The following is a 14,860-nucleotide window of genomic DNA, read 5'->3' as shown; positions in this document are numbered from 1 at the left end:
AACACAACCGCATATTTCTCAATTATTTATTGTACTCGACTTTCAATGAATCATATTAATATGAGTCAATTTTACTTACAAGTAAAAGCTTACCACATCTTCGTAAACTTCAATAAAAAAAAAGTGACTCCCGCAATTATTACAATCTTACTTACATCATTGATTGTCCATTGAGTTATGAATAGCTTGTCCGAAATGAATTTGTTGAATGTGTATTAAAAGTTTCATATGTATATGAGTGATAGCTTGCTCAAGTAACATACCAATAAAAGAAAAGTCGAAGTTCGACTTTGATATAAGCGCGTACATCCTCTTATCGGAAAGTTAGTCGATCGCATTGACAAATATGTCGAAGAGAGTAGCAAATTATAAGAGTTTATTGTGTGAATTTAAGTCTGAAGAATATGTTAAATTGAAAAATAGTTATAAAATGATGATTTCCTTATTGTATATTACATTATTGTGTATTATAGTATTTTAAAAATTTAACATCACTGTATTAAGCTTTAAGGCATATTCCAGGATGGAATCCATGACGCATACGATAGAAAGTGTGACAATTCCCATGCATCGGGATATTTTGAGTGGTTTAAGGAATGCATGAGTAAATGTTACCGCAGAATTGTAGGATATCAGATTTTACGTGTGCATGAATGTAACGATGCGTGTATACCTTGCGTGAAGTGTGTGCAAGCTCTTCCATGTATAAATACACTTCTGGCAGCAGGAAAGTCTCAGTTGGATGCCTCTTGATACGACTACATATCAGTGGTTCGTGTAATTTGGCTAGAGAAGACACATCTCAAACGCGTTCACCAAGTATCGCGCCGTAAAATTTGAATTTATGAACGTGATCTTCAGTGAGATTCAAATTGAATCTTTCAATTTGCCCAAACTGTGTGTGTAAAGATAATCATAGTGATACAACATACATTATTCAATAAGAATTATAGTATAAATTAACAGATACAAGGCATGAGAAATAGGTCATTGAGGACTTTCCTATTGGAGTTAATGATACTCATCCTATTGGCTTTGGACAACATGGTGCGATCAACGGCGGTAAATAGCAATAAGATTACTTTATCTGAAGCAGTGAAAACGTCCAGCATGTTTGTTTGTAAAAAACCACAATTTCGAGCGTACCATCTGAGAGACTTGATGCAAAACGTACATCAGAATCCTGGGGAGAGTACCATTCAGCCTGTTTATATTGTCGTAAAGCGATGTGACGGACACTCCGGATGCTGCATGAATTCAGATATGAGTTGTCTACCTGTACAATCAGCGATCTATTATGAAGAAATTGAAATTGAGGTAATGAGTTACGAAACTAATAACAGGACTAATAACAGACGACAATGGATCAGCGTGGAACAGCATGGTCAATGTTCCTGTGAAATGACCAGAATCAGTGATCGGTATCGACTAGAGCATCAGCAGCCTAACGTAACTTTAATTTCAAATTAGTTGATCAGATAGACTAAAGGGAGACGTTTCAAAATAAGTGACTTTTGCATAACAAATTGTAAATATAACACACAGTATTGATTTATAGGAAAGATTGTTAATGAATCAAAATATGTAATTAAGAATGTTAAAGTTTTTATTTTGTTTGAATTAGTTTACTTTAATTTACCGGTTTAGTTCGGAAACGTTTAGTGTAAGCGTGTCTGATGCTATGTGCACAGAAACTTGGCATACAGCCCAACAACGTGATGATTGTCTCTCCAACATCAAATTATCATAGAATAGTTGATGGACACCTGTTTTAAAAAAAATATATATGTATGTATGTATATTATTAGTTCTGCTACACAACGAATTTATACAACTTCTCAGGAAGTGAAAAAATTTGACGATTTATTCATATTTATAGCAAACTTCTACTTTCCCATTATCAGAAATATTATGGATTTAATTAAGAAAAGTAGGCGTTCTATAACAATTAAAAAGTAAATGATGAAGTTAATTTTCATTTAAGTCAATTTTCAAAGCATAAGACATTAAAGTTTTTCGTTGTTTTTTCAAACCACAAACGAAAAACAAAGAAAGAAGTAAAATTAAATTGACTTCATTGAAAATATTCAGATAATATCATACATAACTGACTATATGTAACTCACTATACGAAAATAATAGACAAAAATTAATTATTTATGTAACTAGTCATATTTCGTGCTCTATCTTACAATTATTTTTAACAATATTAAAAAGAAATAAAGGGGACCAAAGTGTATTATTATTTTAGAAATCACTCTGACTCTTTTAGAAGAGGGGTTTAATATTCATTATTGTGATATTATCATATTTATATAGTAGTAACATCGAAATCATAGTACTGATAGATTTCGTTTTAATTGTATTGTAAAACATGTAAAACTGATATTTATTAATCAATTATATCTCCAGTATTTATACATATTTGCCATATTTTTTTAATTCACTCGTTATGTGTAAGTTTTTGCAAACAATACAAGATATTTGAATACTGAAAAAGTATTAATTAATAATGCTATTTTAAAATACGACTAAACTACACAAGAGACTGATGTATAAAATATATTGTATTATTACGCATCTTCTGTGTGTGGAACGTAATAAATACCTTTTATTTATTCTAATAGTAAATTTCATAATAAATGTCAAATTCTATTTAAGCAGATACCATAAGTATACAAATAAAACTTAGGTAGATATTTTATATTATTTATTGATAGTTGGAAGTTGAAACATAATATGTAAATATATGTCTCTAATGCTTACTTATAGGACTGTTGAAAAAGATAGTAGAATTCATACTTAAATTTGTAAAATACAAAAAAAGCAATGCACTTATATAAAATAAAATACTTGTTACATGTCTTGTCGAACATTTTTAATAAAATATTTATGACGAACATTGTGTAATTTATGAAACTCAACACATGAATTCATGATATACGTCTTGTACAAAATATTTTGCATAAATACATTTGTACTATGAACCACATCAATATTATATGAAATTTGAATAATAATTATATAAAAGTCAGTTCCAAGAATACATAAACAAAACACCCTAAATGCTGTTTAGTTTTAATTTAATTTCTTAGCCTCAATAAAGGAATGTTACCTTAGATTCCGAAGAATTAGAAATCGACATTACGTTTTTAATTTCATATAGTTCCCATTTGAAAAGGTAGATATATACTGCCATTATAAGACTTATATCATAGTTTCATTTAAGTTTAGGTATAACAAATGTTACATCGACAAATGTATCTGTACAACAAACATATTGTTTAATGCTAAGTAAAAGTATCCTTGTCTTGAAGGTCGATATATTAATAGTCAACATTTCTTACACCGTTCGTTTGCAAAGACAACAACGTCAAAGTTTCCGCATGAGTTCGTATACAAAATTATTTAATTTTAGAATCGCGCATATGAATATTTAGATCGCATTCGCCGGCCTCTTGTTCCACGTCCTCTTCCTGTTTCACTATTTGCTCCCCTTGTTGCGTGTCCTCGCATTACGCTTTGTCCTTTGAAACACAGCAAATGTTTACATTAGGAAAATATATTCTTATTTCAAAATTTATCATTTACGATTGCATTTACCTCTACCGCCAGGTTGTTGACTTTCCCATACAATAGGTGTAGGTCGACTACCACGCGTTCTAAATCGATCTTGCGATCTTGCCGATCGTCGTGCCGTAGCTCCTCTAGCACCATTTGCTGCAGCTGCAGCATTAGCTGCTGCCATTGCCCTTTGCCGAGTATTACTGGATGGAGACGCTTCCGCTTCACGACTTTCTTCTACTTCATCTTCCACTATATCACTTCCTGGTTCTTCAGTTCCTTCGCCTGTATCTACTGCATCATCATCCCCAGAGATTAAAGGACCAGTTTCATCTGTACGTTTTTCACCTTCTGAGCTCATACCTACATGTAATTATTTATAATTTATTTATTTAGTAATATGCAATTATTTAGAATTTTGATTGATATTAACATAGCTTATAATTACCTTCAGTTGGCGTCGTGCTAATAGATTCTGTAATCATTTCAGTTTGATTATGTTGTTGATCGTCAACACCAAGTACACGAATACTTGGTATTGTAGGCTCCTCAGTAACATCAGTAGTACCCGTTACTGATACCGGTGTTACTGAAACTGGAGTTTCCTGTTCTTCTGAAGGTCCACTACTTGTCTAGAAGTACGTCGTTTAATTACATGACAAAATGAAATGCTACAATGTTATATAAAAATATTTAATTATTCTTATACCGAAGGTGGTAAATCAGCGGCTGGTGAAACTTGTAAAGGAGTAGTAGGTACACTACGACCAGTACCACCATCTTCTAATTGAGCAAGATCCATTCGCGTATCATCCATACTTTCTTGAATTACTTGTGCTACACCAGAACTAGATGACCCAAATATCGTTCGAGTTGCTGATCCAGAAGGAGTTGATAACGAAGGAGTCGATGATGCTGTTGTTGGTGCAGACGAATCTCCAAACGTAAAACGTCCTTGGGGAACTTGAGGTGAACTTACAGCTTCTCCAAATCCGTCTCCTCGACGTGGTACGAATAAAGTTGGAGTACTTGGCACTATGCTATCATCGCCACCATCTTCATATCCTTGCTGCGGCTAAAATTCATTTCATTAAAAGAGATGCTTTATTTCCGTCTTTCTATTCCCCTATCTTTGTATATAAAAATGAATATATACCAAGAGAAGATGTTGTTGTTGTTGTTGTCTAGGCATTGGCGCAATTCCACGTGAAGATCGAGTTCCGAACGATGTAGGTGGTTCTCCTGTTGGTTCAGCACTACTAATTGCTTCCGACTGTTGTTGCTGTTGATTCGTAGGTACTGTTACTTGTGCTTGTCTAGGAACTTCTACACTTGTAGAATCTTCTCCCATTATAATTTCAACTTCATTATTATCTCTTTCCACTTCTACTTCCACTTCATAAGGTATCTCTTCTTCTTCTTCCATTTCTTCATATGGGTCATTATCAAATTCTTCTTCTTCCTGAGTCTGATGATTACCACCTCCTTCACCTTCGTCGCAATCTACTACAACGACACATCCTTCTTCTACTTCCTCATCTTGATCTCGTTGGCTTGATGTTGGTACCTAAAAATTAAATAAGTACATCATTCTAAATATTTAATTATTGTTTAATATTTCCTACACTTTTATTATTTAAATTCACCTGGTACTCGACCTCTGAAGCGCTTGCACTAGCAGTAGATGACATTTCTTGTCTAGACCGTTTAGATTTGGGACTAAGCACTTGCTCCTGCCTACTATGATCTACACCTTCAACAATTCCAGACCCTGATGCTGTCGAATCAAGAGCTCTAGGACGTTTATGGCCTGTCGAAGCTTGCGATGTGCTTACTGACTGAGTAGAACTGCTAGCTACAGTCTGCTGTTGATCACTGACAGCAGCTTGTTGCTGTTGTTGTTGTTGTTCCACTCTTGGACTAACTAGTGCAACAGTCTGCTGCTGTTGTTGCTGTTGTTGTTGTTGACATTGCTGTTGTTGTACACTAAGTGTTTCTGCACTTTCTGGGTCTTCCCTTTGCGTTGATTCTGCTGATTCACTTAATTGTGGTTGAACAACGAGTTGTCGTAAAGTATTTGGCGCTGTCTGCGATGAACTACTACTAGTACTAGCTGGTTGAAAATCTGGAAGGCTACTAGTTGGCGAACTCGTTTCAGTAGTATGCACCACCTGTTGCTGTGGCTGTTGCTGTTGATGAGGTGCAACCATTACTGGTGCACTTGCAGTTGTGGGTAAAACGGCAGCTGTTCTAGACTGTACTACTACACTCATAGGTCGAATACTCGCTAATGGAGTTTCAGCGCGAGCAGACATAGGTTTAATATTAGCCGTTGGTGGTTCTGTAGTGGCACTAATTCCACTAACACCAGCTACTTGTCGCTGTAGTTGAGTTACTCTTTGTACAAGAGTTTCTTTTTCTGCCTGGATTTCTGACTTTTCATGTTCCAAACGAGAGATTCTACTTTCCATTTGAGATTTAAGTGCTGCAAGTCTAGCATCATGTTCAGCAGTATCTGATTCGGTAGCACCAGCTTCGACTTTAGCTTTTAAGTCAATTAATTCCTTTTCGCAAATTTTCTTTGATTCTCTTAGCCGCATGAGCTCAGTTCTTGCCGTCGTTAATGCTCGTCTAACACGTTCTTCTTTCTCAACGCGTGTCCTGTTCATCGTATCGATCTCTTTCTTTAACGATTCTGCTTCATTTTGTACAACTATCATTTGACGAGATAATTCATCAACCTTTGATGTTAATTCTAGATTTGCTTGACGCAATTCTTGCCTGCCTTCTTCTCGTAATTGATCTTCACGTTCTTGAGATATACGACCAACATCTTCATTTCCAGAAGTACCAGCCGACATTCGAGACTCTTCAGATTTACTCTTTTCTTCTTCTACTGTTTTCGCCAGTTCTTCAAACTGAGTCTTGTATTTTTTCGCTATTTTCCTTATTTGAATCTCTTTATTCTTTATGTCATTCAAGACTACTTCTTTATCACCAAGCTCTTTTCTTAATGTTACTAAATCCTTAGCTTTCAAAGAAGAATCAGCAAGAGCTTCGTTTAAGTCTTGACCCAATTTACGTGCCTCTTCAGATGCTTTTTGAATTTCTTCTCCCTGAGTTTGTACTTGTTTCTGGAGTAGTGATAGCTGTTCTTCTAATACACCCTTTTCTGTTTTCAATTGATTTAATTCTTCCGCACGTTTAGCATGTGTTTCACGTTCAGATGTGAGCAGTTTACTAAGATTTTCCCTTTCAGTTTGCAACCTACGCCAATCTTCCGGACTTGTTTTGTTCGCCCTTTCTACTAATGTATTAGCTCTTTGTCTCCATCTAGTTGCTTCTCCTTTAAGACTTGTATTTTCTTGTAATAAGGCTTCAGTCTTCGCTTGTAAATCTCGTGACGTAGCTCGAAGTGGTACTACTTCTTCAGAAAGTGCTGCAACTTTTGCGGTAAGCTCTGAAACTTTTGCACTTAAACTATCTCTTTCCTCTCTTAGGATTCTATTGGAATCTGTGATGGCATTTAAAGTTTCAACTTTCCGCAATAGCTCTGCGTGTTTAGATGTTGTTACTACATTAATTTCAGACTTTTCTCTTTCCGAATTAAGGGCAGCTTCTGTTTCCTTTAATCTTTTTTCCATAACCTAAATTAATGAAAAAGTATTAACAGTTACATTGCATTAAAAAGTTATACAAATTAAAATTTTAGTAAGGAAACTTGGATACTAACTTCCACTTGTGATTTCAATCTAAGATTTTCTGCTCTTAGAACATCAAATTTTGCTACAGCTAAATCTTTTTCACGTCTTAGATATTTCATTACTTTTAATAACTGTTCAGCAGATTTGGAATCATCTTCAAGTCCACTAAAGCTACGATTCATTGCTTCCAAACTAGTATCAGGACTTCCCTGTTCAGCTATCTTTGATTGTTGGCTATGCATGATTGCAGTCTTGTCACTTAATTCTTGAATTTGAGTATGCAAAATAGCATTTTGTGCATCCAGATCTGATATTCTTTGTTGCATTTCTTGGATTTCTTCATGTAATCTTTTCTCTCTTTCTTGACAAGCTTCTCTCTCAAGATTTAAAGCTTCTGTAGCTGCATTTCTTTCTTGAGTTAAGCTTGCTATCTTTTGTTCTACAGTTTGGGCATCTCCTTTCAATTTCGCTAGTATCTATAAATGAGACGATAACAAAGAATTACATTACATTCTGTATTTTATTTATTTGCATAAATGAAGTGATGATTATGTTTACCTGCAAATCTGTTGAATGCAATACCATTTCTCTAGCATACTTCTCTTCCGCTTCTTTAACTGATACTGAAGCATTATGTAAATCACCTTTTACAATTTCCAATTCTCCTTTAACTTCATCTAACTCTTCAAGTCTTCTCTCTGCATCAGCTAACTTTTCTCTTAATTCTGAATCAGTTTCTTGTTGACCATTAGAAACTTTTGCTAATTCTTCTACTAATTCTTGAACTTTCTTTTGAAGGGATATTATTTCTACACGCGCTTCTTTTAAAGCAGTTTCTAATTCTTCTTTACATTTATTATGTTGCGCCGTTACCTCCCTTAATTGAGCTTCTGCACTTTCTGCAATGTCGCAATATTGTTGGCTTTGCTGCCGTGCACTTTTTAGTTGTTCGGATAAAGATTTTGCTTCTGCTTGTATCGTCGTAAGTTGCATTTCAAGTTCTTTTAATCTCTTTACAGGATGTTCATCACCTGCAAGTTTAAATATGCACAGAATTTTATTTATAATTACCTCTAATTAAATAAATGAAAATTTAACTCTGTATTTCACACGTACCAGTGAAAGGTTTAGATATTGAATGAGTAGCAGCTTGTCTTAGTTTCGTATTAAGTTCTTCTATACGTTGTACATTTTGAGAATCAGATTGACGAGCTTGTTCCAATTCTATGCGAATTTGTTCGGTTATATTACGTTCTTCGGTTAATCTTTCTTGAGCTGTAGTAAGTTGTCTTTCTAAATGTGCAGATAATTCTCTAAATCGATCTTGTTCTTCCTGCAAACGACGTCTTAAAGCGGCACATTCTCTTGTAGCATCATCTAGACGCTGTTCAGCACGTAATTGACCCTCAGCCTGAACCCGTTCCAAACTTGCTTTAATAGATTCAACGTCTGCTCGCAATAAAGCTTGCGTTTGACGTTCTCTCTGATATGTTTCACGTTCTTTCATAAGGCGACTTTCAGAATCACTTAAAATTGAAAGAGATCGACGTAAGTTTTCTAATTGTACTTCAGCACGAGATAGTCGCGTTTGAGCTGCCAAAGCTTCATCTTTTAAAATCATTAAGCTTTGCTCATGTTTGCCTATAAAAAGAAACAACTTATCAATAGTTATTAATACTTTTTTAACATAATATCTGTGAACACAACAAATATTTCATACCAATTGTCACATTGTAATTTAAACATTTTTCTTCAAGAACTTTTATTTGAGACTTATAAGAAGCAACATTTGGTTGTAAAAGATTAAATCTATCATTAGCCGAATCTAACTGCGCTTTTAATCTGCAACATCTGTCTGAATGAGCTTCTGCTTCTTTTCTAAGCCTTTCTACTTCCTCTCCTAACATTCGTTCATGGGCTGCCTTCTCTTTTTTGTATGTTTCATAATCATCTGTAATCTGTTTCAATTTAGTTTCAGTTTCTGTTAATTGTTTTTGCAATTCTTTTTCTCTATTAACATCATCTTGAGTAGTAGTAGCCACTTCATCTTTAACAGGTTTTACTCCATTAATTTCTCTCCCTTCTTCTTCTTCTTGTGTCATAGATAGTTCTTTTTTTTCTGTTACATTTGCCTGCTTTAAACATTGCTGATACATATTTTTATACATGTCCCGTTGTCGTAAAAGACCTTCTAACATCTTGGCTTGTCTGTCTTGAGCAGCTTGCATGTCTTCCAATTGTTCTAGGTACCTATTATAATTATGGAAAACTAAAATAAATGAAATCAAACATTATTGTAATACATTTTTAGTACAATTACAGACCTCTCTAATTTTTCTTTCATTTCGCCAGAATTTATTTCATCTGTTGCTCTTTCTATTTCTTCTTGTCTTGATGATAGTGTACGAACTATTGATAATAACTTCTGATTATTTTCTTGTAACTCTTCAATATCTTTAAAAGTAACAAGCTTTTTACTAATGATTTCAGATGAAGCAAGATTATCCATATCCATTGAAAATTCACTTGTATCAACAGCTGCACTAGTTCTACTCTCTTGGACTTCTTTTAAAAGGAAGCACACCTAAAAATAGCAAATATTGCATACAAATTTCATTATATACTCAAAGATATATAAGCATGTACATCTAGCTTTAATTGCTTACCTGTCTAGCTAAATCTGATACTTCTGTTTTTAGCCTTTGATTTTCTTTAGTATGGTGCTTAGCAATGCGATTTGCTTCATCAGTTGTTTCTTGTAGTCTATGATTTTCTACTAAAAGTTCATCTAATCTTGATGTTAATGTACCAATATTTGCCATCGCGGTTTCATAATCTTCACGTTGTTGTTGTAAAACAGGAGCCTTCTCTTCTAATTCACGTAAAATGATGTCCATTTGTGATTTTAGACGTCCATTTTCTTCTCGTTCTGAAGTCAACTCATTTGTTACATCTACTAATTGTGTATAAATTTGAGTAAGGCTTAAGCCTTTCCTAAGCACCCGACTAGCTATAGCTGCTGTAGGTGCAAGCTGTTCAACAGCTTGATCTAGCCGTTCTGTTAAAAGAATTGTATGATTATTAGACAAATAAGATTCTACAAAGATAACAATAAACTAATTACCTTGTTTAATATTTTTCAATAACTCATTTGCATGATTTAATTCTTTTGAAAGCTCATCTATCTTCTGTTCTTTTTCTACTAACTCTTGCTTATGTTGTAACTGAAGTTGATTATGTGTTGTCTCTAGCGTTCCATACTGTTCAGTAGCATGTTCTAGTAATTCCTGAAGTTCTTTAACTGCATTACTAAATTCCTCAGCTTTTGCATTTGCTTCATCTGCCATGCCTTTATAAAGATCTGCTAATCTAGTCTGGGCACTAATTTCTTCTCGATAAGAAGCATGCATAGAAATTTCGTGTGTACGTTGTTCTTCTAATTTTTGAGATAGTTCATCGCAGCGTCGTTGAAGGGATGTGTATAATTCTCGTAACTGTGCTGTTGCTTCATTCGCAATACGCAATTCTTCATCACGTTGTGCCAAACGTGTATCTGTTAAGAGCGCTCGTGCAGAAGCTTCTGCTCTTGTTGACTGTAATTCTGACATTCTCTTTGCCAATTCTTCTTCAAGACTAGCCATTTGCTGTGATAAAAGAGTCCTTTCTTGTTCTAAACGTTTTTCTCTAAAATATTTCAAATAACATATTAAAATTTTGTGAAGATTTGAGTCCATTATGAAATATTTATTATCTAAATACATACTTGAATTCAAGGGTCATATCAAGACTTCGAATTTCTTCTGTTTCTGCTAAAGCTTGACATTTTGCAGCAACAGCATTTCGCAATTGAGTACCCAAAGAAGATAGTTCAGTATGCATTCTCTCAATTTCTCTATCTCGCCTTTCAACTTGTAATTGCAATGCATCCCTTTCATCCACAACTGTATCTCTATGGCGACGCAAATCACCATTTTCTTTTTCTAATCTGTAAATAATTAAATAATTAATTATTATAATCATATGTATTGTGCATATATAATAATACTTTTTTATAACAACACATAAACAACATGTACCTTTTAACAGTCTCCTGTAGTTTTTGTATTTCACCTTTAGTTTGATCTAAACTAGTTTGTAGTTCAGTAGTATATTTTTCTGCCAATTCAAGTTTTCCCTTACATTCTTCAGACTCTGATTTTTCTTCTGTTAAATCCTTTTGTAGTTTATCTAAAGTTTGGTCTAATAAAATTTCAAAAATAAAAATTTTGTTCATTTTTAATAACCCAATTTCATTAATATTACAAAAATAAAGACTTTGTAATATACATATAGTTAAATAATAAAATTGGCCATCAAATTTTTTATAGCAAAGTTTCTTTTATATATGTAATAAGATATTTAATGTAAACTATTTAATGAATGCGGCACATTCCAATGGAGAGGTTATCTCCTTTGTGTAAATAAACTAGTCAACCGTTATAGTAATAAAAAATATAAAATTCAATTTGAACTTACCAAAATTTTTTCTGTTAGTTTCAAAAACTGCTTTTGCTGTAATGTACTGTTCGAATTTTTCATTGAAATAAGCACTAAGCTTTTTTGCAAGTGAGTCAGGAACTTGCGTTAATTCTTCTTCAGTTAAAACTTCTCTCAACACATTATGTTCGTTCTCTTCTGTTTTCTCCATCTTTTCGTTCGATATTGCTCAATCAAGAAAATCTTTCTTCAATGATGAGTTAATACCTTATTAATAATCAGGCTCGATCGAAGACACATTTGATCAAACATTCAATGTATATCACCTTTCTCCCTGTAAATCACTATGGCTTTTATCGAACTGACGCGGATCCCTACTAGCAGTACTAGCAGCTACTGGCTTTACTACTGTACCGTTATGATTAGTTGTAAGGTTGTAGTTGTACGTTGTACTTGATTGTACGTAGCGCTAGTGTGCCATTTTATTGTAGCTAAACAATGGTAATTAAATAATTGAAATATTTATTGTTTTCTATGTAACATATAAATGTAAGTAGATTAATATAATATTTTATGATTTAACTTTTTAATATATATGGATTTATTTCATAACCTTTATTTCAAAATTGTTCTTTCATCTTTCATAATAACAGAAAAGAAATTCAGATAATAATAAAATCCTATTATAACTTTCTTTTTTTTATAGAAAGAAAAAATATATAGGAATATGTTTTAATTATTATATAATATTTATATTTTAGATATTTGTTTTGGAAATAACAACCATTAAATCTAATAGAACTAAAAGACATAAAATAACAAATAATAAGACAGAAGAAAATATCTTATGGATATGCATCCAGCGTAAACATTTTACTAATTTGTTAATCATGTTTTTCTTAAAAAAAAGTTGTTTTCCAAAAACAGAAACTATTACAGGTTATGTAAATGATCGTTATTATTCCATTAAACGAACGAAACAATTCTTATATTCATTACAAATATATAATTCTATTAATTATACCAATAATAGAACACATTCGTGGTTATGTTGTAATATAAACCAATTTGGTAAAAAATATATTTTAAATACACTAAATAAAGATGGTCTTTCACATTTTTTAATTTTTAATAAAAAATTTTATAAAAAAACATTGTCAGAAGATATTAATACATTTGGAAATCTTTCATATGAGGACTATGAAAAAATTGAAATGGATAAAGCAGAAGAAGAAGAAAAAAGATTCACAGAAAAAGTTATGCGTGCAAAGAGAGAAAGATTAAGTTATAGAGACTATTGTACAATTATTAAATCTCATTTACATAATAAAAATTTACAATTGGCTCTGAACATATTAGACTTAATGAAAGAAAATGGTGATAAACCTAATTTATATATATATAGACTATTACTTTCTGGTTTTGCTCAGCAAGGTGATGTTGAACAATGTTTTAAATTATTTAAAAACATAAAAGAAAGGGGTTTAACTCCTAATGCAGCTGTGTATAATAGTTTACTTAATGCTTGTGCTGAAACAAATGATACACAAAAAGCATTAGATCGCTTGTCATTTTTACGAGAACATTTTTATAAGAAAAACATAGATTTGTCTGATATACATTATGCAACATTCATTAGAGCTTATGGTCGTCATAACCAAATTTTGACTGCTTTTGAAATAGCAGATGAAGCAAAGGATAAAGGCATTTTTACACAGGATATAATTGCTGCTTTGTTTCATGCAATAATCAATGATAAAGAAAATGGACTAAAATATGGTTTAGTTTTGTGGCATAAGATGAGAATAAGTAAAATACAGCCAACTATATTTCATTATAATCTTCTTTTAAGGATAATCAGAGATACAAAATTTGGTGATTTAAAAGTAAATGATATTATAGTACCAGAATTGATAGAAACTCAAATTCAACTCAGTGAAACAGGAAGGCCAGATTTATTAAATTTTCCACCAGTATTAACTACTTCATTTATTTCAGTATTTAGGAAGAATAATTATTTTATCTCAAATAATAGAGATTCTAGACAACAGCAAGAGCTAAATATAGATACAATTGATAAGAATCCACTATTAACCCTAAATTTAAATGACATATTACAAAAAAATCGATTACTCTTATTTGGTGGAATTGATAAAATATTAAAACGTATGAAAAATGATAATGTGCAACCTGATAAAAAGACAATAACATTAATATTGGATTTACTCCCACCTACAATAGAATCAGAAAACTCTTTTTTTAAATATATTGTTAAAAATCACCTAAAAGTTGATATAACTTCTTTTAATATGCTTATTAAAAGGAGATGTTTAAGAAAACAATATAAAGCTGCTAAAGTAAGTAGTTATAATTTAATCAAATTTATTCTTAGTAAGTAATATGTAAATAATATCAATTATTTATATTACATTATAGGAAGTACTCAATGATATTCAATTTCATCATTTGATACCAGATATTATTACATTTGGAGTATTAGCTATTGGATGCAGAATGCACAAGGATGGAAGAGAACTTTTAGAACAAATGGAAACCATTGGTTATGCACCAAATTATGTGATTTTAGAAACATTAATACTCAATGCATGTAGTACTAGAAACTTTACTTATGTGTTGTATTTAATGAAGTATATATTGGAGAATAGAATTGAACCATCGCAACAAATATTGAATACTTTAGAAAAATTCGATGAATTGATGTTGCAAATTATTAGAAATGAGGTATATAAATTATTTTTAAAATAACTGAAATATGTATAATTTATAATGATCTATTTTAATATTTACTAATATTTTAGGATAAATACAAATATAAAGCAATTAATGAAATTATGAAAAATTATAACAACTTTAAAATAAGATATGAAAATTGGAAAGAGAAAGTGCAAAGTGATATTCTTGAAATATCAAGCTGAGTCTTTATTTTGCTTATAATTCCGTTTTTACATCGATCTGTATTCGTATTGACTTGAAATAGTTACATCGTTGTAAAATAAAATTTGTACAAAAGCAAATATTTCTACATACTTTCATTTTATATCTATATAGATAATTATTTTTAGTAGTAATTAAAATAATTAAATTGGTCTATCTAA

General features: G+C 32.0%; 3 protein-coding genes across 3 annotated transcripts; 2 read left to right on the top strand and 1 right to left on the bottom strand.

Moving 5' to 3' along the window:
- The first annotated feature begins 315 nt into the window (after nt 1-315).
- LOC105680692 lies at nt 316-2,658 on the top strand. Its single transcript, XM_012384898.3, has one exon. It carries the CDS (start codon nt 976-978, stop codon nt 1,468-1,470), a length of 495 nt encoding a protein of 164 aa, XP_012240321.1. The 5' UTR covers nt 316-975; the 3' UTR covers nt 1,471-2,658.
- A 35-nt stretch (nt 2,659-2,693) lies between these two features.
- Nucleotides 2,694-12,113, bottom strand: LOC100748365 (nucleoprotein TPR). Its single transcript, XM_012384924.3, has 16 exons — nt 11,784-12,113; nt 11,345-11,507; nt 11,032-11,253; nt 10,393-10,952; nt 9,935-10,326; nt 9,593-9,852; nt 8,989-9,518; nt 8,385-8,909; nt 7,827-8,299; nt 7,298-7,744; nt 5,211-7,211; nt 4,721-5,131; nt 4,274-4,639; nt 4,013-4,196; nt 3,604-3,927; nt 2,694-3,527 (listed from the first exon to the last, which is right to left on the bottom strand). Exons 1-16 carry the CDS (start codon nt 11,953-11,955, stop codon nt 3,415-3,417), a joined length of 7,143 nt encoding a protein of 2,380 aa, XP_012240347.1. The 5' UTR covers nt 11,956-12,113; the 3' UTR covers nt 2,694-3,414.
- A 6-nt stretch (nt 12,114-12,119) lies between these two features.
- Nucleotides 12,120-14,781, top strand: LOC100747286 (pentatricopeptide repeat-containing protein 1, mitochondrial). Its single transcript, XM_033320477.1, has 4 exons — nt 12,120-12,293; nt 12,506-14,101; nt 14,181-14,486; nt 14,564-14,781. The coding sequence occupies exons 2-4, from the start codon at nt 12,635-12,637 to the stop codon at nt 14,678-14,680; spliced, it is 1,890 nt and encodes a 629-aa protein (XP_033176368.1). The 5' UTR covers nt 12,120-12,293; nt 12,506-12,634; the 3' UTR covers nt 14,681-14,781.
- Nucleotides 14,782-14,860: the final 79 nt, after the last annotated feature.

This window comes from Bombus impatiens, unplaced genomic scaffold (genome assembly GCF_000188095.3).
Source record: "Bombus impatiens unplaced genomic scaffold, BIMP_2.2 scf_0317, whole genome shotgun sequence".
NCBI lineage: Eukaryota > Metazoa > Arthropoda > Insecta > Hymenoptera > Apidae > Bombus > Bombus impatiens.
Note: the sequence above shows the minus strand (reverse complement) of the source record. Positions and strands in the feature narration are given on the sequence as shown.